Source organism: Balaenoptera ricei, chromosome 1, assembly GCF_028023285.1.
Source record: "Balaenoptera ricei isolate mBalRic1 chromosome 1, mBalRic1.hap2, whole genome shotgun sequence".
In the NCBI taxonomy this organism is placed as follows: domain Eukaryota; kingdom Metazoa; phylum Chordata; class Mammalia; order Artiodactyla; family Balaenopteridae; genus Balaenoptera; species Balaenoptera ricei.
The window spans coordinates 88,602,879-88,627,633 of record NC_082639.1 but is presented as its reverse complement, the minus strand read 5'-3'; the positions used below and the strand labels follow the sequence as shown (position 1 = coordinate 88,627,633).

The window sequence follows — 24,755 nt, the reverse complement described above, 5'->3', positions numbered from 1 at the left end:
ATTTGAAAAGATATATGCCCCCCTATATTTGTTGCAGCATTATTTACAAAAATAGCCAAGATATGCAAGCAACCCAAGTGCCCATCAATAGATGAATAGATAAAGAAGATGTAATACACAATGGAATATTACTCAGCCATAAAAAAGAATGAAATCTTGCCATTTGCAACAACATGAATGGACCTAGAGAGTATTATGCTAAGTGAAATAGACAGAGAAAGACAAATACTGTATGATTTTACTTATATGTGAAATCTAAAAAACAAAACAAATGAACAAACATAAAACAGAGTGGTTGCCAGAGGTGAGGGAGGTGAGGGGAGGAAAGAAATAGGTAAGGGAGATGAAGAGGTACAAACTTCCAGATGCAAAATAAATACGTCATGGGTATGAAATGCACCATGTGGGGAATATAGTCAATAACTATACAGTATCTTTGAATGGTGACATATCACAACTAGACTATTACCATGTTGATAATTTTGAAATGTACAGAAATACCAAATCACTATGTTGTGTAACAGGAACTAACGTAGTATTGTAGGTATTATACCTCAAAAACAAACAGATAGGGCTTCCCTGGTGGCGCAGTGGTTGAGAGTCTGCCTGCCGATGCAGGGGACACGGGTTCGAGCCCTGGTCTGGGAAGATCCCACATGCCGCGGAGCAACTAGGCCCGTGAGCCACAACTACTGAGCCTGCGCATCTGGAGCCTGTGCTCCGCAAAAAGAAAGGCTGCAACAGTGAGAGGCCCGCGCACCACGATGAAGAGTGGCCCCCACTCGCTGCAACCGGAGAAAGCCCTCGCACAGAAACGAAGACCCAACACAGCCAAAAATAAATAAATAAATTTATATTAAAAAAAAAAAACAGATAAACTCATAGAAAGAGAGATCAGATTTGTGGTTACCAGATGTAGGGGCTTACAGGAGGGGGAATTGGATGAAGGTGGTCAAAAGGTACAAACTTCCAGTTATAAGATAAATAAGTACTAGGGATGTAATGCACAACATGATAAATATAATTAGCACTGTTGTATGTTATGTATGAAAGTTGTTAAGAGTGTAAATCCTAAGAATTCTCATCATAAAAAAATTCTGTTTCTTTAATTTTGTATCTATATGAGATGATGGATGTTCACTAAACCTATAGTGATAATATTTCATGATGCATGTAACTCAAATCATTATGTTACACACCTTAAACTTATACAATGCTGTAGGTCAATTGTTAAACTTATACAATGCTGTATGTCAACTGTATCTCAATAAAAGTGGAAGAAAAAAGTAAAATAAAATAAAATAAAATAAAATAAAATGTTTGTGCACACCACACATTGAGAAACAATGTAACATATAAAGTTTGGACCAATTTTACAGAACAGCAGACCAACCTGGTAAATTAAAATCCTCTTAGAATTAATCTGCAAATACTTCTAAATCATTTCTTTAAACTAAATCCTATGGTCATTAAATCCTTAAAGGCTGTCAAAAAATAATGTATGTGTATTTCAGAAGCAGTTTGAAATTTACTATATTTCCCTACGTAGATAATTTAATCTGTCTGATACACAAGGGATGATTCTTTAAACAACACATGGTTTAATATAGAAGTCTAAACCAGACTCTGAGTCATGAATTTGCTAATGGTCTTTCCCTGGGGACATTTGCCTCAGCTCTTACTATGTTTTTAGCTTTGTTTTTAGGTGTTATTATTTCCCACAAAAAGCCTGATAGCAAAGCCAACACACACCCATAATATATTTAAAAATGAAGCCTGAGCCCCTATGTCAATTATATTTATATTTTGTGATCTGGAAGGTAAAAATACTCTTGAAGATTCTATTTGGCCATCTGAGAGAGTATTCTTCAATTTTGGCTTTTGATTTCCTGTTATTTAATATTTTACTTGTTTATGAAAGAGGTAACAAATGCTGAGAACAGCCTTTCCCATCAGGTACTGCCATAGGAACACTGACATGATAGCTATGAAATCAGCATTACCAACCACTTCTGAGTCAATCAAATTTCTTCAAAATAGAAGTTTCCAGAAAACAGATGTTATAACTTGAAAATAGTCTAGAAGCACTAAAATTTGCTGAATATAGAAGAATCTATACCAAAGATATACCCAAAAAGGAGAGACTTTCTTTAAAGGTTTCAGAAAACTAGGCTTAGCATACACAGAGTACTAAATGCAGACATTACAAAGATGCCCCTAAGACATGTGCTTTGGGTTCTAGCCCACTAATTAGCAGTCATCTTTGGACCCCTTTCTCAAGCCCCCATATAACTTAAAATTATCACACTTGCGAGACAGCAATTGAGGATAGGGATGGGCAGAGGTTTAAAGAAAAGAAAATGTTCTTTCCCTGGTGAAGCTAACCAGTCTAGAACACTCGCTCGGTATGAAACCACTGCTCCCTAATTGGCTTCTCCCAACATCCCCCTTTCCTATCAGGTTCCTCCCCATCACCCAGACAAAATCTCGCAAGTCGTCTTTAACTCTGGCCTCTCTGCTTCACTCTATCTACCCTCATCAAATCAATACACAGACTGATTCCTTCTCCACAGTCTCTTTCAATTATGGCGTGGAACCAGCTTTGGGGGACTGAAACATACCATTTAGAGAAAGAAGCAAAGGATACAAATAGCTTTTCAAATTTTACAAAACCACCACTAGGATTCTGAGCATGTGAGGGGCCCTGAATTTTTAAGTTTCATTAGTTCTCCAGCAGATATGCACTTGACCTTTTTTTTCATGACTATCATCATCACCTTTTCTCAAGCCCTATCACCACATGCTAAGACCCACACCATCTCTCTCAGCCTCCATATCCTGCCTACTCCAGGAATTCTAGAGCAGGGCTCTGAGAGACTCAATCCTGCTCAAAAAGCCCAGCCAGATTGCCAACTCTTCACCAAGATAAGGTCCTAATCCACCTTTCCAGGTGAATTTGTCATTGTTTCTTGAAAGAACTTCATCCACTAGCCTGGACTCCTCACCATTCCCTAATCATAGGTGATACTTTCTAGCACCCGAGGTTTCTTGGAATCCTCTCCACACCCTCTCTGCCTATTAAAATTCTTCCTATTTCATTTGAGACCTAACTCAAATACCACCTCCACGATGTCTTTCTTCTTTAGTTCAGAAACCCTTCCCCTTACCTTTAGGCTTGACCATAAGAGTGATAGTGACCATGATAATGACGATAATAATAAAAGCAAAAAGTTATATAGTATATACTATGTGCCAGGCACTATTCTAAGCACTTTACATAATTTGGCTCATTAATCCTCACAATCACAATTTCCATTTTATGTGTGAAATGCAGAGAACCCGTTGCCTCAAGGCCACAAAGCTAGGGTGCAGTAGAGTCAGGCAGTCTGGCTCCCACAGCCCCTCCAGCCCACTTCCTGAAGGGCCCCTCACAACTCTGTTGCAATTATTTTCCTTTATGCTAAAGTAGGAAGCTCCTTAAGTGCAGTAACCAAGTGCTCCATACTACAAAGCCTCGTTTGTAGATGCTCAGTAAATATGTGTATGTTTAGTGAATGACTACATTAACCTGGTAAGATACAACGAGTGCACCTGCCCTAGAGGGTTAATTCAGCTCATTTAATAATTAGTGAATGAGATTTTTTGAATGTGTCACTACAACTTTAGTGGTAATGCCCAGAGGACCTAGTGAAATTAACTTTCTGATCCCAGTTATATGAAAGCATCAAACTAGGTACTTAGAGACAATACTTCAATGGTGTGCTAAAAGAGAAAGTAAGAAAGAAACTGATTTCAAACATAGGGGCACAAGATCAAATGATCTGTATAAGCTTACAGAAAGTGTTTCGAGAGCCAAGGCAGGCTACCTGACCCAGACGTTCACTCTCCCACTTCCCCGTGTCTGTTCTGAAGCAACACTCGGCCACTCCCAAAACGTGATAGAAGGCAGGAAGCAAGAAGTGGAACGGAACACAGTCACCAAAGACCAGCATGTATTTACTTAATGCTTACAATCTGCATAGGAACCTGCACACATACAAGGACACAAGGAAAAGTCTGCAACGTCATGATGGTACTTAAAGCTATTGAGATCAAGGGCTCTAAAGGGGGCTGCGGAATGGTCCACAAAGGGACCAGACTCCACCTGAGTCTTCCTTGCATCGTGGTAGCATTTAGATGGCCTCCTGCTCCTCTTCACTGGCACCACAGCTCTAAGTCACTTTGGCAGGGCAGCCTTCTTTGGCAACTTGATGAGATCAGGCCCCTGCCTTATGTTCTCAAAGCTCCCTGCCCTTCTCCTTCGAACTCTTACCCTTGTTTGTCATCACACGTTTCTGTGGTTATTTTAGTCTATCTCCCTGGCTAGGCTTGTAACTCTGAGAGCAGGATTTCTATCTCTTCTGTATCTACAAGACTCACCACTGTGTCTGGCACACAACACACACTCAAAAAATGTTTGACGGCTGCAGGAACAAACAGTGGAGAGAAAGAGAGCGTTTTATGTGAGAACAAGCATGACACGGTCACAGGATACTGATCACCTATTTAGAGAGTAGGTGACAGTGCGTAGTGGTTAGGCACCCCAAGTCCACAGCCAAACTGCCATGCTCTTCACTTTTGAGCTGTATTACTGTGCTTCCATTTTCTTACCTATGAAGTGGGGATAATACTGTAATTGCCTCATTAGGCTGCTTGTTGGGAAGATTAAGTGAATTAATAATGTATGTAAAGTGCTCAGAATTGTACCTGACACATGGCTCTTCTATAGCAAGGGACCATAGGAAAAAGATAAACTTGGATCCCAAAATATTTTTTTCTTCTCCTTTTCACCACCTGTATCCATGTGAATCAGGATCCACAACTGCTATTACTTCTGACACCTTAGCCCTAAAGCCTGCCTATACATATAAACATCAAAACATGAGGATGTAAACATCCCTCATGATTGCTATATACTAAGGTGCAACATACAGACCATGATTTAGTTCAACCCTCTCATTTTAACATACAGATATCAATCCTACTCTCAGTTTTGCCTGTTCAAAGGGTCTCCTGAGTCTCCTGGTGCCTTAGTATCAACAACCACAAAATAAATGCACTGTTTCCTGTTTTATCAACCCATTGTCAAAATATCAGAAGATCGTTGATGTGGCCCACATCTCTCTCTAACAAAGTAACCAGAAGAGAGTTGATGTTGTACTCATTTTTCCTTATGTGAACTTCTCACGAACAAAAGAATAAGATTACCAGGTTGGGTTTGTTTTTAGGAGAGGAGAGCAATTACCAGTTATCTACAAAACATAAACCACAGAAGTCCATGGAATGAACATCTATAAAAACACATGATGAGGTGAGAAACTCTGCAAAGAGCTGAAACAAAACTTTTAAAGTCTCTTCCTTGCCTCCCAAGACTTGGTTCTCAGACTTCTTAAGTGTCAGGGCACTTAATTTATAAACTGCTTTTTCCTGAAGACAGCATTAAGTCTTAATTGTCATACACAAGCACAAATAAAATGCTTAATTTTTTATTTTTAGCAACATTTTTCTTCTTTATCATTTCCTCCCATTATAACCAGAGACTGAGAAAACAATATCTGCATTCAACTTTAAAATAAAATTTTAAAATAGGAAAAAGGCAAACATTTCCCAAACGCACAGCTGATTCTACTTTTGTTCTAACTGCTTACAGAAATAAAAATATTCAGTGTTAAACAATCACGAATTAGATAGGTAAGACTAATTACAAACCAGAAATGCAACTGTATAGTTAAAACAACTTGCATTATTCAGTCTATTTTAAGTTTATTCTACTGGTCTAATTAAAACAGAACAAGAATGAATGCATCTTGAGTCTTTGAACACATTGTTAAAGAAAGTCATTCTTCCTGTTCTTCAAGTTTTGAGTCTATTATAAACCACAGATTACAAGGCCTGCAGAGTGTTAGACAATGCATCTGCTTAAAAAATATGGAGGCAACACTAATTATAGAAGAAAGGCAGAACCTCATGTTAGGTCTCTATCTCCATCACTTATTTCTGCCCCAAAAATACTTAAAAATCATCTGGCATCCTCTTCAGAACAAAGTCTAGAAATGACTGTGCTTTTTGGTTAAGGTGATGTCTGCTCTGTAATACTCTCATGTGTTGTCGCTTCACATTTGAATTTGAATTTGAATTTGGGATTTGATATTCAGTGAGTAGGCAGCAGACTTTTCTATTTATGTGAGAATTAGTTTAAAATAGAAATCCTCTCTCCATCACTCTCATGGGTGTAATTAGAGTGAAACCACTGGGAGCTCTTTGACGGGTAATTTAGGAAAATTGCAGACAACATCAGCCATGTGTATCTTTCCATCTAATTTGATGGGAAACAGAACTTTCATAATCAGCCTGAAAAGATGTCTTTCCAGAACTGACAGCTATAGCCACAACAAATATATATCTCTTGCTAGTAGTGTCTCAGTACCACAGCCCTCTCCTGCCTGAGGAGAGCTCATGTCCCAAAACAGATATTGCTGAGCTGGTTGTATCTCATTGAACTAGTCCAGCCCCTTGTTAAGCAAACCAAGGAAACACTAAGCCAATATTCTCAGCACACAGAAGTCAAAAGGGACACCTTTAAAGGGGAAAAGGAGAAAATATTTGGTCCCAAGAAAACCTGAGTCCCTAGTCGCACATAAGCTGAGTACAGGGCTGTTATGTTACAACACACAGATAAACATAACCTTGTATATCATCTATCATTCATCATCAGAAGGCAGTCTCTGCATAAAGCACAAAAATAGACTCACTTCAGAATACCACTTGAATAATACATACTCTCAAATGAAATGGTTTCATATTAAAAACTCCTCATACTGACATTCACTGTTTAATTCTGGGTATAATATGAGCTTTATTTCATAAAAGCTTTCAAATTAAGAAAGAAAAGTAAAAAAAAAAAAAGTGAGAAGAGTAGTTCTTTAAACCAAGGACTGAAATCGATCAAGCTTAGAAGGCAAGAACCATAACTTCATTTATTATGAAGATGCAGATGATAGATCCACTGTAATAGACCAAGAATCAGTGTTTAAATCCTCTTAACACCTATGACCAATCGCAGAAAGCCCTTAACTTGCAAGTCAATTCTACTCCAAAAGCTTATTTGAATTCTATTCCAAAAGCTAATATTTAGATTTCTGGAAATAGTCTCCCAAAGATAAAATCTTATGGTTGTTAGTCCTGTAGCCTAGTCCAAAAATGATAATATATTCCATATTATCATTGAAATCAGATATCTGAAATAAAATGTAGTAGAAAACATTATTTCAAAAACTAAAAACTAAAACAAAATAATTAAATAAGTATGTTTGCTTTTTAAATTATTTTCTCTCAATGCTAGTACTTGAGGAAAGGCTAGGTTAGAAAAACATGAGATCAATGAACATGTTTACAATGACTCTAAAGTGAACCTTGAATTATTTCAAATGTCTGACTGGTACTTTATTACATCTAATTCCACTTCAAAATGCATAGCTTTCCTCAATATTTGGCATTATGATTAGGACTAATTTCAAATCTGAGGCAATGGGAGGCAGGGCAAATATGAGAGGAAAAAGATTTTCTCAATGTAAATAGAGCAAAATAATTGGAAGAAAAACGAATGAGAGAGGTCAAAAACTTTCTGGACACACACAAGAGGAATATGGCCAAACTTGCCAGGTATGGAACCCAACCCAGACTCCATAAGACAAAAGTGTGGCTCGCTTCCCATGACTTAAGGCAACTTACAGCTGCCTCAGATTTCCTAGGAGGGAAGGAGGTAGACCAGACCATCCATTGTATTCATGTTCGTAACTAGAGCACGCACCTGAGGGACCAAAAACAAAAAAGCTTTTTCCTTTTTGGATATAGTCACCTTATGCTTTTTCAATTTGAAAACTTCTAAGACAGAAGCCACACAGCATGTGAACTAAATCTCAGATCTAGAATCTCATAGTAACTTGTAAACTACTGTTCTTTGAATTGACTCAAGAATAGAAAGCCAACAATGAATACAAACAGGGAACTGGTTGTTCTCTTCCAGTATTTACAGAGTTGTTGCTTAGAGAAAGCAGAGAAACAAGAGCTTTGCCCATCAGGCAAGTGTTTGCAGAAAGGATTCAGTGGCAATTTTACTGTGCATTAGCCCAAACTGTTCAAATAGATGCCACATGACAGATGTATCCTACAAGAACATAATATGCTTTATCATTCTTAAATGTATATACTTTTTTAAAGAAGTAACCACGTTCCCTAAATACTTTAGTTTACTAATTTCACAAACAGTAGAACTGAAACAAGTGAAGGAAACTTCAACTCAAATAAAAATAATTTAAATCCAGCCCACAGATCTACTGCATACATACCCAATATGTAATATATAGAAGTCCCTCCACCTTCCCTGCATCTACTGGAAATTTCCCTCTCATTCCGGCTCACTACTGCAGGTAGACCTCACTACTTCCAGAAAACACCCCCTTCAAGAACCCTGGCCAGCGATTTCTCACCACCATCTTTTCATCAGCATCAAGACTTGCATTGCAAAAAAAAAAAAAAGACTTACATTGCAGATTTACTCATAGTAAGGAAAATGAGGAAAAGGGAGAAGAAAGGAAAAGAAGGAGATGAGCAGAGAATTCTCCAAAGTTCTACACACAGGTAATTAATTTCTTCATACAGCAGTTACTGGTACCAGGCACAATGGGTAATATGCAAGAACAGGCAAATATATTCGTGACCTCATGGAGCATCCTTTGTATGTTACTTCAGATCTTCCAAGCCAGGGGATCACAACTTCAAATATTCCTCAGAAAAACCTTTAAAGCTGTTTAAGATTTAGATATCTTGGCTTCTCCCCCCTGAGATTCTGATTTGCCAGATATGACAGGTCTGGCCCACAGGTATTTCTGATACATAATTATAGTTGAGGACCAATATTAGAAAATGTTATCCTTATAGAAGTCAGAAGGCTCAGTACCTGAATTATATCACAGTACTACAAATATTATTCCCTTAGTTTTAAGTGATAGTTAGTATAAGAAAGGAGGTCTCCATTCTCAATGAAATTCCAACGGCACAATAGGCTTTGCCAATGCCCATGACAACCATGTGACAAATGCACCTCTTCTTTCACTGTCTACTTGTAGACACTGAGCTATATTTTAGGGATATAAAAATGAAGATGACAGGGAAGGCAGACATGTAAATACTCGGACCATTGTGGCACAGTAGCATAAGAGAAATTTGAAACCCAGAGATAACTGGTATCATGGAGAGCTTTGAGTAGGTTTCTAAAAGATGAGTTTTAAAAGTCCTTTTAAGTGCAAATCAGATCATTTCAACTCTAACAGCTTCCCAAGTCATGGAGAATAAAATCCAAGCTCTTCCCCTCACGCACAAGCCCTGGCAGAGACCTCACATCTCATCGCTGTATCAGCCTTTTCACCCGCTGTGCTCCAGCCACATCGGCTTTCTCTTGGCTCCTCAGTCATACACAAGTTCAGGCCCACCTTAAAGCCTTTGTACTTGCTATTCCCTCTGCCTAGAATGTTCTTCCTCTTTATCAGCTTAACTGTTATCACCTCAAAGACAGCTTCTCTGAACTTCCAATCTGAGCTAGCCAAACACTAGCACACCACCACAAAGCCATTATCACTGACCTTTTATTTCTTTGTTTGTCTCCCCCAGCAGAATATAAGCTCTATGAGGACAGGGATTTTTATCTCTCTCCTTCACTGCTATATCCTTAGAGCCTAGAAGAGTATCTGGCACAGCTGCTCAATAATTATTTGCTCAATGACAGAATGAACAAATGAACCAGATAGAAGGGGAGAGGGAAAGACTATTTCCCATTAAAATGAATAAAGAGTTTTTATTAAACAGTGAAGGCTACAGGAGCCCTCTACTTCCCTCTTTTGACTAAACTACAAGGAAATTCATTCTCAAGTTTTGAGCTCGAGCAAGTCAGAGTCAGTTTCTGATACACGTAACCAAAAAACTCCAATTATTACATTATTGCTATTCTATATACCAGCCAATTAAGACAGAAGGAGGGGCGAAAGGAAGGGAACAGAGCAACAGGAGAGATGTGATCAGAAACAGAGGAAGGAGAAAGAGATGGAAATAGTAGGGGAAAAAAAAGATGATGATGGAGAGCTACACAGAGATAACAAGGAGTGTGAACGAGTAACAGGCATAAAGGAAAGCCAAGAGCAAAGTGTGAGAAAACAGGTAACTGGTTACTTCATACATGGTGTTAACTTGGCTACGGGTGTCTACCTGAACGGGGGTGCTGCTAACGAAGAGGGGAAGAAATGGAATGCCAATGATATAGGGGGTTCTTGTCACTCCCTGTTCTGCCTCTTGTGGCAGTTACTTAATTTCTCTAGGTCTCCTAGTACAATGAGGCAGAGGAGGAGGGAAGGGCACGGGTGGGCAGGCAAGGTGAGGGGAGAGCCTATCTAAGGTCCGTCTATTTTTGTAACTTAGGGGAGAATCACTATATACAGCTCCACTGAAGCAGTTCTTCAGAGGAGAAATTACTCCCTGGATTGCTAGAGTAGACACTCCCACCACCATGTCACCCTGTAGTCTTCGTATTTAACTCAAGGTCTAGGTCAACTACTGTTCCTTTAAAAAAAAAAAGTCAAATAAAGTTTATCAAGAAAATCCACTTGCCCACATTCTGGGTAAATGCCCAAATTTTTAACTGTAATAGAATGATCTTAATCAACAACTAAAATCTAACTTCCTCTTCCATGAATTCAGAAGTAAAATACTGTCATCAGCCAGTACACATATATAAAATTTAATATCTAATATATTTTTTAAACTTTGTGTTAATAATGTCATAGCCCGATGTCAGGATATTCTAAAAGTTGTTGTTGTTTTTTAATTCAAATATCTGACTTGGAGGCAAGTAAACAAAATGATTTTAGAAACTTTTAAAATATTAAGCACATTTTGTCACTATTTCCATTATTTCACAGATGTGTTTCCAGAAAGACAATAAAACTTAAAATTTGGCTCCTGGCAAAATATGCAGCTTGCTGCCAAAACTACAACTCCCTTACAGACACTGAGAATTTTCTCCAAATTTCAGACATTTCTGAAGGGAACATAACACCACATTCAAACTAATGGGATTTAAGGCTTTCCCAACTCCAAGACAGACAATACCCTGCAACGCTATTAAGAGAGTTACAGCATAACCCCAAATTCTTTGTACAGGATGGGTCCATTCCCATAAGTCTTAATAAGCAGTGGATTTCAAATTGAAAGCACTGCAGCTGAGACCTGGGTTACAGAAGTCAACGGCAGGACCTGGGGTAGGAGTGGTGTGATGAAGACCTCGAGCTTGGAGTCTGTCTGCATCATTCCTCACACACTGTTAACACAAAATCAGTCACGTTGGGAATCTGAATTCCCTCCAGGGCTGTCTCCTATCTTGTTCATTCCTTATTCCTTAAAACAACACAGACAGGCACTATGTTAGGTACTGAGGATATAAATGTGAGTAACAGTCATTCCTCTACTCAAGGAGCTCATTCTAGTAGGAGAGAGATGGCAAAGCAAGTAATAGCAAAGAGCTCATTCTAGTGGATTATATCACACGTAATTAATTGCAAGACAAGGTGAGAAAAGCTATAATTAAGCCAGGTTCTGGGTCAGATAATAAGAAATGACAAAATAAACAGTTGGGAGGAGAGGAGAGGAGACTGGACCAATTATGGAAAAAACATCAGAAAGTTTCTCTGAGAAAGGAATTATGGGGGTTTTTTTTCAATCAATTTACAAATTTCCCAAAGTAAGCCCCACTAATTGACTCACACACCCACTCACGAAAGAACTTTAAAGTCTGATTCATCCTACAGTACGTATCTTCACATGGAAAGGCTTGTCTGTCTGCTCCTTAATTTGAAACTACGAACCACAAATGTTACTCCCCTATTAAATAATTCTCTGAGGTACTACAGCAACTCTAAATATCTCTTTCAGGCTGAACTTACACTTAGCCCGACTATTTACTTTAACCGTGAATTTGCTGACTAACTACATCCCTCGCTTTAGGTTCTCATCATAAGAGCCTGGTTTTCCATAACGAAAATTCAGAAGCCCTATAAGCATTTATTATGGAAGGTGAGAGGGGGTGGACACCAGGAAGCAAGGCTGAGGCAGAGGCACAGTGAAGGAGAGAACTAAGAAAGATGCAGGGGCAGAGTGGCGCTGACATGGGACCTAGTAGCCAGCATGGGCACGGTCTCAGTTTATTGCCGTGGTGACCATATTTGGGGCACTAAGAGTCTTAGGAATAACTCAACACACAGCAACCTCAACGGAGCTGCAGTTAGCTCCTGCTTTATGTAAAATTTCAGAAAGTACATATGGAGAGGGCTTTTCAGTTATTAGTTCACTGTCCGTAATGGGGAAAAGGCCACTATTTTATTCACTATGTCAAAAAGAAAAAAAAAGACTTTAAATAAAATTTACATAGATTAAAAGTATGCATTCAAAAACCCTTACAAACCTAAGGTTTAAGATTAGATGTAGTGGGGCTTCCCTGGTGGCACAGTGGTTGAGAATCTGCCTGCCAATACAGAGGACACGGGTTTGAGCCCTGGTCTGGGAGGATCCCACATGCCGCGGAGCAACTGGGCCCGTGAGCCACAACTACTGAGCCTGCGCGTCTGGAGCCTGTGCTCCCCAACAAGAGAGGCCGCGATAGTGAGAGGCCCGCGCACCGCGATGAAGAGTGGCCCCCACTTGCCACAACTAGAGAAAGCCCTCGCACAGAAACGAAGACCCAACACAGCCAAAAATAAATAAATAAATAAATAAATAAATTTATTAAAAAAAAAAAAAAGATTAGATGTCGTGAGGTCAATAGGGCGTTACATATCATGAGCACAAATTTAGAAACTAAACTAGACAGGCACTCACATAACAGACCCAGAGGCAGGCTCAGCACCGGCTCCTCAGGGCCCCCAGTGCTGACCCAAGCACTGACCTTTCTCATTCAAGGTTGTCCCCAGATGAATAAATGCACATTTGGGCTGCCAGGAAGAAGGGGATGTGTAGGAGAGGAGTTTGAGGGAAACATAGTGATTTAAATGGAAGTGCGATAGGCAAAGATAAATTGTATTATTCGAGGGCTTAAAACAAACTCAGCTTTTTCTAATAATCAAGTAGCAAATGAATGAAAATCATGTGAGAGCCGGCTGTACATCTTGATATTTAGAGAGAGGCACCTCTGAGGAGTTCAGGACACTTTAAAATTTACTTAAGCTGTTTGCGTTAATTGTAGACTAACCCAGATGTGCCAAACAATCACCTGCGTGTTCAGTGTCAAAATCGATGCCCTAAAAAACATGCAAATACATTTCAGATCTAAGCACAGCAAGCAGATTCTCCAATGGCTGGGAGCAGCAAAATCAATTTAATGGATAAAGACTTTTCTTTAATAAAATAGGACAGAATATAAAACGTCAGTATACCTCACCCATTGTAAGGTAAAAATTGTTTCATGAACCTTTTGTTTCAATTATTCATGGGAATGGTATGTGCATGTCTGTCTGTGTGTGTGTGTGTGTGTGTGTGTGTGTGTGTGTATGAGTATGTGAACTAAGCTGCAATGTAAAACATGTTTCTTACTGTGGATTATAGTGAAAAAAGCTTGGAAAACTCAGTCCTAACTGCTTCATGTCACTTCTTGGTTCTCCTGTTTTTCTATCACTCCTGACACTTAGAACCACTTTAGGACATCCATAGACATCACTGAGGCGAATGTGAGGAAAACTGCCATTTCACCTGGTTGCTACACAAACTTATTGGGGTGTTAGCTCCATCAGCCAGAATTAACGCTTAGATGCTGCCTGGAAGAGAAACTGCATGACCAGTGTATTTGAAACATTGCTTTCCAACTGGAACATCCTACCCTTTCACACTACATGCTGTTTTGGATCTTCTGCAGAATATTGTGGTTTAGACACAGTATTATTACAAGACTAGCACTGCTCAGCTATGCGCTGTGGGTGGATATACCTCCAACTGGGAACTTGGCGGAGGGTTCTAGTCTCTCTCTTTCACTAACTGGATTTGACCCTGGGCAAGACACTTGACCTCTCTGGTCTCAGATTCTCCATCTGAGAAAGCAGGACTGGAGCAGGATTTTTTTTTCCTAGTCAGTTTCTTACAGAGATACTTCAGTGGTTCTGCAAGAGTGAGTCTTTTGGGTTTTTTTTAGCACCAACTCACATGATGATAATGAATAATGTCTTCAGGGCATTCAGTGTCTCTTTTCTAATTTTTTTCCATAAAAAATGAATACAGTTAAATTTTTTTAATGCAACTGATTGAAAATTTTTCCGGTATTCTTTTTTTTTTTTTTTTGAGCATTTGAATTAGTTCTTATTGAAAAGTATATGGAGAGTACAAGGACAACTGTTAAAAAAGTGATTGACATTTTAAAACAACTACTTATATGCATAAATAAGGATTTTCCCCTACTGAGAAAAACAGAAATAATGCTGGGGCTAAAATGAAGACTATCATCCAGAACACTGATTTCAAACGTTTATATATATTAACAAAGTCCATTTCAGTTCTCAAATTTTAGAGAGCTATTTAAAACACCTCATTTTACTCCGTAAATTTAAAAAAGTAATGCCTCAAAACACTGTGATTCCTGTTATTTCTATAATTAGTACTGACTTCCTAATTTATTTCTAAGCACTCCAGCTTTTTAATTACCCCATATCAAACTTTCAAGAATCGTGGAAGATAACTTGTTTATCAATGTTACTATGTTTATTTATCAATTAAACATTCGGTCATTCATGCAAGTAGTCATTGAGCACTTAGGATGCGTCAGACACTGTTCTAGATGTTGGGGCTGCTGTGGGGAACAGAACGAAATTTCCCATTCCGAGCATTAAGAAAGTACATCCCGGGCTTCCCTGGTGGCGCAGTGGTTGGGAGTCCGCCTGCCAATGCGGGGGACACGGGTTCGAGCCCTGGTCCGGGAAGATCCCGCGTGCCGTGGAGCAACTAAGCCCATGCGCCACAACTACTGAGCCTGCGCCCTGGAGCCCCGAGCTCCACAATGGGAGAGGCCACCGCAATGAGAAGCCTGCGCGCTGCAACAAGGAGTAGCCCCCGCTCGCCGCAACTGGAGAAAGCCCGCGTGCAGCAAGGAAGACCCAACGCAGCCAAAAATAAAATAAATAATTTTTTTAAAAAAAGTACATCCCCTTAATTCAGTATGGAAATGAAACAAACGGACATAAGCTTTTCACATAGAAAGTATATGCCTTTTCAAGGCTACTAATGAGATTCAAAACTGTGTGAGCAGACACAGTATCACCCTTGAAATATACTGTCCTAAATACAGTGTGTGTGTGTCTGTGTGTGTGTGTGTGTGTGTGTTTACAGCACAGAGGAAACTTGTTAGCAGGAGAAGAGGAAAAAAAAAAAGACTGAAAAGACTTAGTTAAACTTGAGAAACAAACCTTCCACAAGTGAAAAGCAAACAGCTGATTTCTCTAGCCCACAGCTAAATGAAACATGCAAGGAGAGTTGAAAAAGATAATATCGCTCTATCCATATGCAGAAGATTAACAGAATTTCCAAATTCAAAGAGTTTGAAATTGAAAATGCTTTATGATTTTAGGGAGACTGACCTGCTTAAAGACACCAAAAATGCAAGCCTGCGAGGATAAAAGCCTCTCTGGCCCACTTACAGGCACTAGCATTCTTGCCTATCAAGCTATAAAAGGAAGGAACTGCAAACAGGAAATAGCCCTGCCCCAGCCATAAGCCACTCCTCCCTTCCTCGCCACAATTTCTATAAGCAGAAGCAAACGCTACCTGGTAGGTTTACCAAGAAGCCACAGAGGTTGACAGAACACTGGTAGCTGACATCCACTTTATTACTATTTTAATAAATATTTAAGGTAAACACCTTTATTATTTTGAACCAACTATTTTCTTGATAATTGTACCTACATTTTAAATAACATTTGTTTAACCTATAGTTTTTTAATGATAATTTAAAGCAGTTCTGAAATTGCAATTTATGGATGAACTGTGAGTCAGAAATAAGACAGAAACAAATTCAGAGTCAGTTGGCCTGGTTTACCATTTTCCAATGATTTAAACACACACACACACGTTAACCACTTTTAAATAATACTGTCCCAAATATAATTTTTTGTAAAATTCAGTAAACCACTCAGTGTTAAATAATCAATAAGTCCATTATCAGCAGTTCCAATTAACCATCTTTGTATTCAACCACACAGAAGTACTTATTAATACAGCATTTTGATAAGTAACAGAACTTAAGGTATACGGACTTCCTAATTTCTTACAGAAACTTGGACTGGTGGGTGTGATTTCTAGGGGTCTACATCTATTGATACAAATTAGACACAGGGAAATGACTTTTTTTTTTTTTAAACAAATTATTTGTACTGTTTTTTTGTTTGTTTTAAATTTATTTATTATTTATTTATTATTTATTTTTGGCTGTGTTGGGTCTTCGTTTCTGTGCGAGGGCTTTCTCTAGTTGCGGCAAGTGGGGACCACTCTTCATCGCGGTGCGCGGGCCTCTCACTATCGCGGCCTCTCTTGTTGCGGAGCACAGGCTCCAGACGCGCAGGCTCAGTAATTGTGGCTCACGGGCCTAGCCGCTCCGCGGCATGTGGGATCTTCCCAGACCAGGGCTCGAACCCGTGTCTCCTGCATTGGCAGGCAGATTCTCAACCACTGCGCCACCAGGGAAGCCCCGACTTCTTTTTTTAAAGGAAAGAGACTGATAGTCACTTTTCAACTTTTGATGGTCCAAATATAGTAAACAAATTTAAAAAACACAAGCCATTCAGAAAGTTAATAAACCTACAAATAAAACTACAGGAATAATCAACCCAGGTACTAATCATTAAAAAATGATTAGTAAAATAATGAAATATTTTCACCAATTAAATTTTTATGTTTTTTTATTTTACTGAAGTATAGTTGATTTACAACGTGTTAACTTCTGCTGTACAGCAAAGTGATTCAGTTATACACATATATTCTTTTTCATATTCTTTTCCATTATGGTTTATCACAGGATATTGAATATAGTTCCCTGTGCTATACAGTAGGACCTTGTTGTTTATCCATCCTATATATACTAGTTTGCATCTGCAATTCCCAAACTCCCAATCCTTCCCTCCCCCAGCCCCACCAAGTAAATTTTTAAGTCTTTAGTGTTTATCCCCATTATGCAAAGGTATATAACACTGAAGAGTCCACATGATACCAGATTTAGTGGAAACTGGCTTAAATATGGTAATATACTCCAAGAGCCTAAAGTTATGCTGATTCTTTTTTTTTAATCTATTAATCACACTTCTGGCAATCTAAAGACAAAAATCCACAAAAAGAAGCATTTACAATGCAGAAAGTTGTTTGTCACATTATAAAAAATTTTGAAAAGAATCTAAAATGTTAAACGATGGTATGTACTCTAAAGGGAATATTATTTGGTCACGTAGGTAGCAAAAAGGCAAAACATATGTAGGCCAAGTGAAAAAAGGTTCACAAAACTACACTGCAATTATACCTAAGTAAATAGTTCAAACTTAGAGAGATATAATTACAAGAGAAACTTCCTACTTTTCTTCTATAATGTGGTTATGCCAATTTGTTAGATTAAATTCATGAAATTATCCTCTTTTCAAACTAGATGTTTAAAATAATTTAATCATTTCCCAACCCCTCCTATCCTCCCCGAAAAGCATCCTCCCCTCCATGCCATGCCCCCCATCTGATATTCCCTTCCCAACTTGGCCTGCTGGGGTTGGTCATCCTTGATCCCTCTCAAATCTCTCCAGGTTTGACCCTAGTGCCCCAACACCGACACCAGAAGGCAGGGAGCTATTCACCTTAGTATCCTCAACTCCTAGAACAAGACCTCATGTATGACACGGCCTGGAAAAACACTTGTTGAATGAATTTTTATCCAAATTTGGCACTTATTACTACACACTTTTCCCAAATTACTTGTTGCTCATCTGTTCCCCTATTTTAAAGCTAGGCATTCATTCTTTCTTCTTTTTTTATTTATTTCTTTTTTTTTTAATTTTTATTTTATTTCCCAGAGCCCACCACAATGCTGAGTCGAGCTCATGTGAGCTAAATAAATACTCAGTGAACTAACGAATACCTGAATACACATCTCAAAAATGAGAAATTCATTTGCTTTAGACAGGTTCTTCCTTTAGAATGCAGATAACATCCTAGGAAGGGGAAAAAAACTCATACGCACACCTTCACACCTTCCAGTGAATTATCCTAAGCAATCATCACATTAACAACCATCTGAGTATTACTGAGTCAAGGAAGGATCTAAGTGTGAAATGGGATGGAAAGGAGGGAAGACAAGCAGAGAAAAAGAGGTGAGCAGCCTTCGGCTCTTCAGGGGAAGTAAGACAATGGCTCAGAAAATGATTTGGAAGGCCACACAACTTTTCTGCCTAGAGCACCAGCCATTCCTAAGTGCTTAAAATGCCAGGCACTGCCCTGACACCTTCATGAGCATGACCTCCTTCAGTCCTCACCGCAACTATGTTAGGCGGGGTTTTATTATCTCTGTTTTAAAGATGGAAAAAAAAGGAGTTTGGATGAGTTAAATAACTTGGTCAAGACACACAAAAAAACAAGTGAATTCAAGGCCAAGCCTGTGGCTCTGCTGAAGTCTTTGCTCTCAACCACTACACCAGATGGAGAATGGCTTCTTTGCAATTAGTAGTAGACGTAGAGGTATAATATAACTGCTAAGGCCTTAAGTACAGTCTACAAAACAAATAGCAGACATAGATATGGTTAGAAAGTCTACAAACCTTAGACTTGTCATCCCTGATTCAGACATGACATCTGGTTCAGGCCAGTCCCAGTTAATCCATAATTAGACCCCTTATTTAGCAATATGAGGCCTTAAAAGTGCGTTAAGGAACATACAATGTGGTAACCAGAATCCTCCACATAGCTGAAAAAATTCTTAATTCTTTAACTCTGAATTATTTTCCAATCCTTCAATCATCATGGCCTGCTCCAAATTCTCCTTGATCTCTTTACCATAGTTCTGTGAACCGAAAACAGTACAGAAACAAGTGAGGATTTGGTCTCTAAGCATGTGGCAAGAGCCTAATTAATTCATGCTTTTAATTTTTTAAAAGCCATCTTCTTCAAATTCATATGGGAGTATTTTGGATGCTATGATAATCTAAGCATCCTAACTCTAAAACAGAAACTGTACTGAGTATTGTCCTGGAAGGGAAACATCTTTCCAACAAAGTTGGCCTGTTCTTAAAATCCGAGCCCTCCATCTCAAGGAGCACAACGTCACAGCTTAGGGATAAAGAGATGCTTCATGAGTGGGGACTGCCCCGAGATGGGTGCCTGTCATCTGCTGAGCGTCACTGTGATCTCCAGTGGCCACATCATTCCAGCAACTCTGGCTTTCAGATCACCCACAGAGAAGGGTTTGTGGATTTCCTACTGAACATGATGTTCTGTATTTTATCTCCTTTTTGATACTCATGACACCTCTAGGAGATAAAACATAAAAAGGCTCTCCCTCACTTACAGATAAGGAAATACAAACACAAAAGCTTCTGTGACATACTTAAAGTCATGATCTAACAGAGAAACCACAGGCAAAGCCCTGACTCTGTAGGTACATAATGTCTGCACAAGATGTCACACTCAAAAGCGAGGTATGATAGTTGCACAACAATATGAATGTACCTAATACTACTGAACTATACACTTAAAAATGCTTAAGACTCATCAAAGAAAAAAAGATTTTTGGCAACTATGTATGGTGACAGATGCTAACTGGATTTGTTGTAGTGGTCATTTTGCAATTATTTACAGATACTGAATCATTTTGTTGTACCTCTGAAACTAATATAATGTTATGTCAGTTATACCTCAATAAAAAATAATAAAAAACAAAGAAAAAATGATTAAGATAGTAAATTTTACACATAGTATTTTACCATAATAAAAATAATTGAAAAAAAAGTTTATCAAAAGAGAAGCAAGGTAGTGATGTGACTTTGTATACAGGTACTGTCCTTGGTCTATAACCTTTGCTTTGATTCTGTATCTTTAAAGACCATGGTTGAGGGACTTCACTGGTGGTGCAGTGGTTAAGAATCTGCCTGCCAATGCAGGGGACGCGGGTTCGAGCCCTGGTCCGGGACGATCCCACATGCCACGGAGCAACTAAGCCCCTGCACCACAACTACTGAGCCTGCGCTCTACAGCCCGCAAGCCACAACTACGGAGCCCTAGTGCCACAACTACTGAAGCCCTCACGCTTACAGCCCATGCTCCACAACAAAGAGAAGCCACCACAATGAGAAGCCTGCACACCACAACGAAGAGTAGCCCCCGCTCGCCACAACTAGAGAAAGCCCGCGTGCAGCAACGAAGACCCAATGCAGCCAAAAAATTTTTTTAAATAAATAAATTAAAAAAAAACAAAAAACATGGTTGGCTCAATCATTACTGCAAATATTTCCAGTAATGAGGAAGACATGACTTTAAACTTTATGTCCAATTTGATCATTTTCAGTTTCTCTCTGAAGTTACCCAAAGAAAGTTATCTTCGTTCTTTCTTTCATATTTTATCGTTCCATTATTCATTCATTCAGTAGATATTTATGGAGCATCTACCATAGGCCGAGCACAGTTCTGAACTGATGCTCAGTGTTCAAGTACTGAAATAGTTCCATTCCAGTTGGTAAATCCTCCAGCCCCCTCCAGGCTGGCCAGCTCGTCTCTTCCCTGGGACCCCGCCCCCGACCCTGGACTTCCCCATGATTCAGCACAGCAGGAAGGCCCCACTGTGGCCAGCTTCCAGTTCAACTGGTGAATGCCTGGGCCTAACCCCTGATTAAATAGTTTATCACCTCCTAGACACAGCCATGAACAAAACTGACAAGGTCCCTACCCTCTAGTCTAGGAGAGAAATAATAAACAAGTAAATACACAAATGAACCAGATAACTTCAAGTAGTAGAGTGCTACAAAAAAATGACTAAAACAGCAAAGGGCTAGAGGGTGACTGGAGGTGGAGGAAGCAAGGTAAAACTCAAGAGAAAGTCTCTCTGAGGAGGTGACATCAGATCAGAAGGAAGAAGCAATGCAAGGGTCAGAGGTAAAAACCTGAGGTGAGAGAGAGAGAACAGAAATATCAAGGCCTTCCGGTGGGAGCACACTTGAGATTCCATGGCTAGAAGGTCGGTGTGATGGGGGCATCTTGAGTAAGGAGATCACAGAGGGAGAAAGGGCCAGATCAGGGAGGACCTTCATGGCATTGGTAAGGAGGCTGAATTTCATGCCAAGAAGAGTGAGCGATCATTAGACAGATTTGAAAGAGGGCAATGATCTAATTTATAGTTTTAAAACATTACTCTGACAATTGTGTAGCAACTGGGTTAAAGGGAAGCAAGGGTGTGAAAAGGAGACAAGGTATGAAGCCGTGGTGGGCATCCAGGTGAACGGTGACAGTGGCTTGGATGAAGTGATAGCAACAGAGAGGGAAAGAAGTATTCTGACTCAATATGTGTTTTAGAGTTAGAAATTATTGATGAGTATAATGTGGGAAAAGGAAACAACAGAAATCAAAATGACTACTATCCTTTGATTCAGTAAGTTGCTGATGGTAGCTCATTTACTAAAAAGGCAATGAGTAGGGGAATAAATATGTTTGTGGAGAGAAGGAATAAAAAATTCTGCCACAGTAAATGTGACATATCATTTAGATATATTATGTGGTGCTATCAAACAGGCCATTAGATATTTGACCTTGATAATAATCCTGTGAAGTAGACCAGAAAACCCTGGTATTAACCACATTTTACAAATGAGAAAAATAAGGCTCAGGGAAAAAGGCTTGTCTTAGTACAAATTAGTCGTCAGTGCCCCTTGATAGAGGGCTGATATCACATATTAAAAAGAGGAACACTTTCACTGCTGGGGATTCTGAAAAACACACATGTACATAGTTCACCCCATTTGGCTACACAGCTACTCCAAAAGTAAAAGTCTTTTATGTCCAAGAAGATTCCCCCAGGAGATTATGACTTATCCAAATAGCAAGATGTAATAATATGAATCTTAGCTGAGACGTATGTATAATGCCATTACTGTCTTCTTAAAATACTTGAGTCAACAATTAAATGCATACATATAATACAAAGTAAGGCACAAAATTCTCTTTAAGGAAAGTTTACAATTCCTGGTTCTCATTTTTATTAAGGGTTGTGTCAAAAAAGCTTTCTGGGGAACACATTTCTAAAATTCGAAAAGAAAATCAACTGGGAAATGACTAGTAAAATAATAATTACACTGCTTCTCAGGACGGTAACCAGCATGTAAGACAAGCTCATGCTGCCCTCAGCACTCCCTCAGGCTGCTTTTCTTTCATTTGGCTGCTTTAAAGTGGTGGAAACTTCTGCATTAGAAGATACATTTTATCCCCAAGCTCAACACATCTATTAGCACTAAACTTCCATTCAAAATTCCAAAGGTGCCATGCTGAAATTAAGGAAGACACTAAAAACAGGAAGGACGGGCATTAAGAAAGAAAAATAGAGAAAGAAGGGGTGAAGGAGGGGAAGAGGGGGAAGGAGCGAGTAGCAAATGACCTCTTCCTGACGGCAATCCCTGTGACAAAGGACTCACGAATAACATGCTCAGAAACATCACAAAACCCCTCAGGAAGACACGCTTGTTTACGTGGCTTGAATCCAGAGGTTATTACAGACTCTCCATATTTTAAACACGGTGTCAATTATCAGTTTCAAATAAACAGTAATTATCAAAGTGAAAAATAAGCATGCCTGCTTAATTCAGCTTACCAGCACTTCACTGAACCTTCATGCCAACAGCCAGCTTTTCATGCATGCTCTTAAAATAAAAGCAAGAGCCTGGCTGGCGCTACAAATAACCCTAGTATCCTCAGAATTGGAAGGAAACTTAGAGGTCATTATGTCCAACCCTCTCATTTTACAGATAAGGAAACTAAGTAAAGCTAAGAAAGATAAAGTGGCTTACCCCTCATCCCAGAGCCACTTCAGGATGAAAAACTGTGTTTCTGATTCTTAGTCATGATTCCAAATACTATAGCATGCTGTCTATGGAGCAGGAAAGAAAAGTACCACAGGGGATGGCCCAAGGCTTTACTGTAGCCACATCCTGATGAGAAAAGGTGGACAGAGCTGGGCATCTCAGTTCTGGAAAAAAGGCCCCGGGCTGCAGTCTGGCTGTCAGCCTGCCGCTATCCTCAGCCTACACCCTGCAACAGCTGACAGTCTTTTCAACAGCACAGCTGGGCTTTTTCCCCCAAAGCTTTCGGGTTGATGTGGCAGAGTTTGATGTCTAGTAGCTGGTGCCTCCTTCCATCAAGGTCTTCAGAAGGAGGTCGTTGAAAGGTCATGCAGCAGTGAGCTTCCAGGCTTTAGAGAAACACCGACCTTCCTGAAGGATGAGAGGGAAAAGGACACCTCTCTCCCCTGCCTGCCCAATCCCAGTATATATAGAAAATTCTAGAAGTATTCACAACAAAATTGTATAGCACATTCATGTGGAACTCACATTTACATTTTAGTGCCTACAGAGAACAAAATTTCAAATCAAAATTATTTTTGAAAAGTCATGTCTAGTCATTAGGGAAGTTGCAATATAAGCAGGATTTATATTCAGTTTGCTTACTGCAAACACTTGTATAGATAAATAAATGGACTGATAATAATAATAATAATAATAATCCTCCCCCATGCAATCAAGGATTTCCTCTTATCCCCAAAAAAAGGAAACCATTAAGTCTTTAATAATCCTCCACTATATATTTTTTTTCTGTAAATATCCTTTCTGGGTATTCTTTTTATTAAAAACACCTATACAACTGTGGAATACAAGCTACACATTGCAGTCCCAAGATTCTCTCATTAGCTAATGGAAAATAAGATCCAAGAGTAAACAGACGATCAATACTGGTCCACACTTTCCATTCCAGATCAACTCCCAAGCTGCTAATAATCTTCACCATCTCCCAATTCCACTGAAAAAGTGGCCTGGATTTTGTTTGACAGTGTTAGCATTCCATTGGCCTGATTATAGAAAATAATCATGAAAAAAGTACTTACGGCATAAGCACCGATCAAAAATGCTGCATTTGCTCTTTTCCGTTGGTCAAAACAGGTGTAGTGCACAATTTTCTTTCGTGATAAACTGTATGACTAGAAAGAGGGAATAAAAAGAGTTAGTGTAACCATAGAGACAATGTTGAAATGTACAGAAAAACATCATCTCTTAACTTTCAAAGACATGTCACAATCAGTGAAATTTAACAACTTTCAACTTCAATTTCTATGGCATTCATACATAAGTAGTACGGGATGGAGGGTTACTAGCTCATACTTTCTACAGCTCAATCATAACGTAAGAATTAGCACTATACCAAATATATTTCTCTCCAAGAAAGGAGACCGATACAATGGGAGATAAATTATTGGCATCTTTATTATAGCAGGAATCATTTTTGAAGATTTACTCTTGATCTTATACGTAAAGTCTATTCATCCTTTTTCATTCCCTAACACACCACACCCACTCCCAGAAAATTTATCTATGCTTTTCATATTATGCCATTTGTTTTTAAATGTGTCAACCAATCTA

At 39.1% G+C, this 24,755-nt stretch overlaps 1 protein-coding gene across 4 annotated transcripts in view; it reads right to left on the bottom strand.

The window, feature by feature from the left end:
* Positions 1–24,755, bottom strand: part of CDC14A (cell division cycle 14A) — a 182,393-nt gene that overhangs the window by 127,614 nt on the left and 30,024 nt on the right. For all 4 annotated transcript variants that reach the window (XM_059900504.1, XM_059900512.1, XM_059900490.1 and 1 more), the window contains one exon: positions 24,224–24,316. In XM_059900504.1, the coding sequence (XP_059756487.1) occupies positions 24,224–24,316 (93 nt within the window). The remainder of the gene's footprint in view (positions 1–24,223; positions 24,317–24,755) is intronic.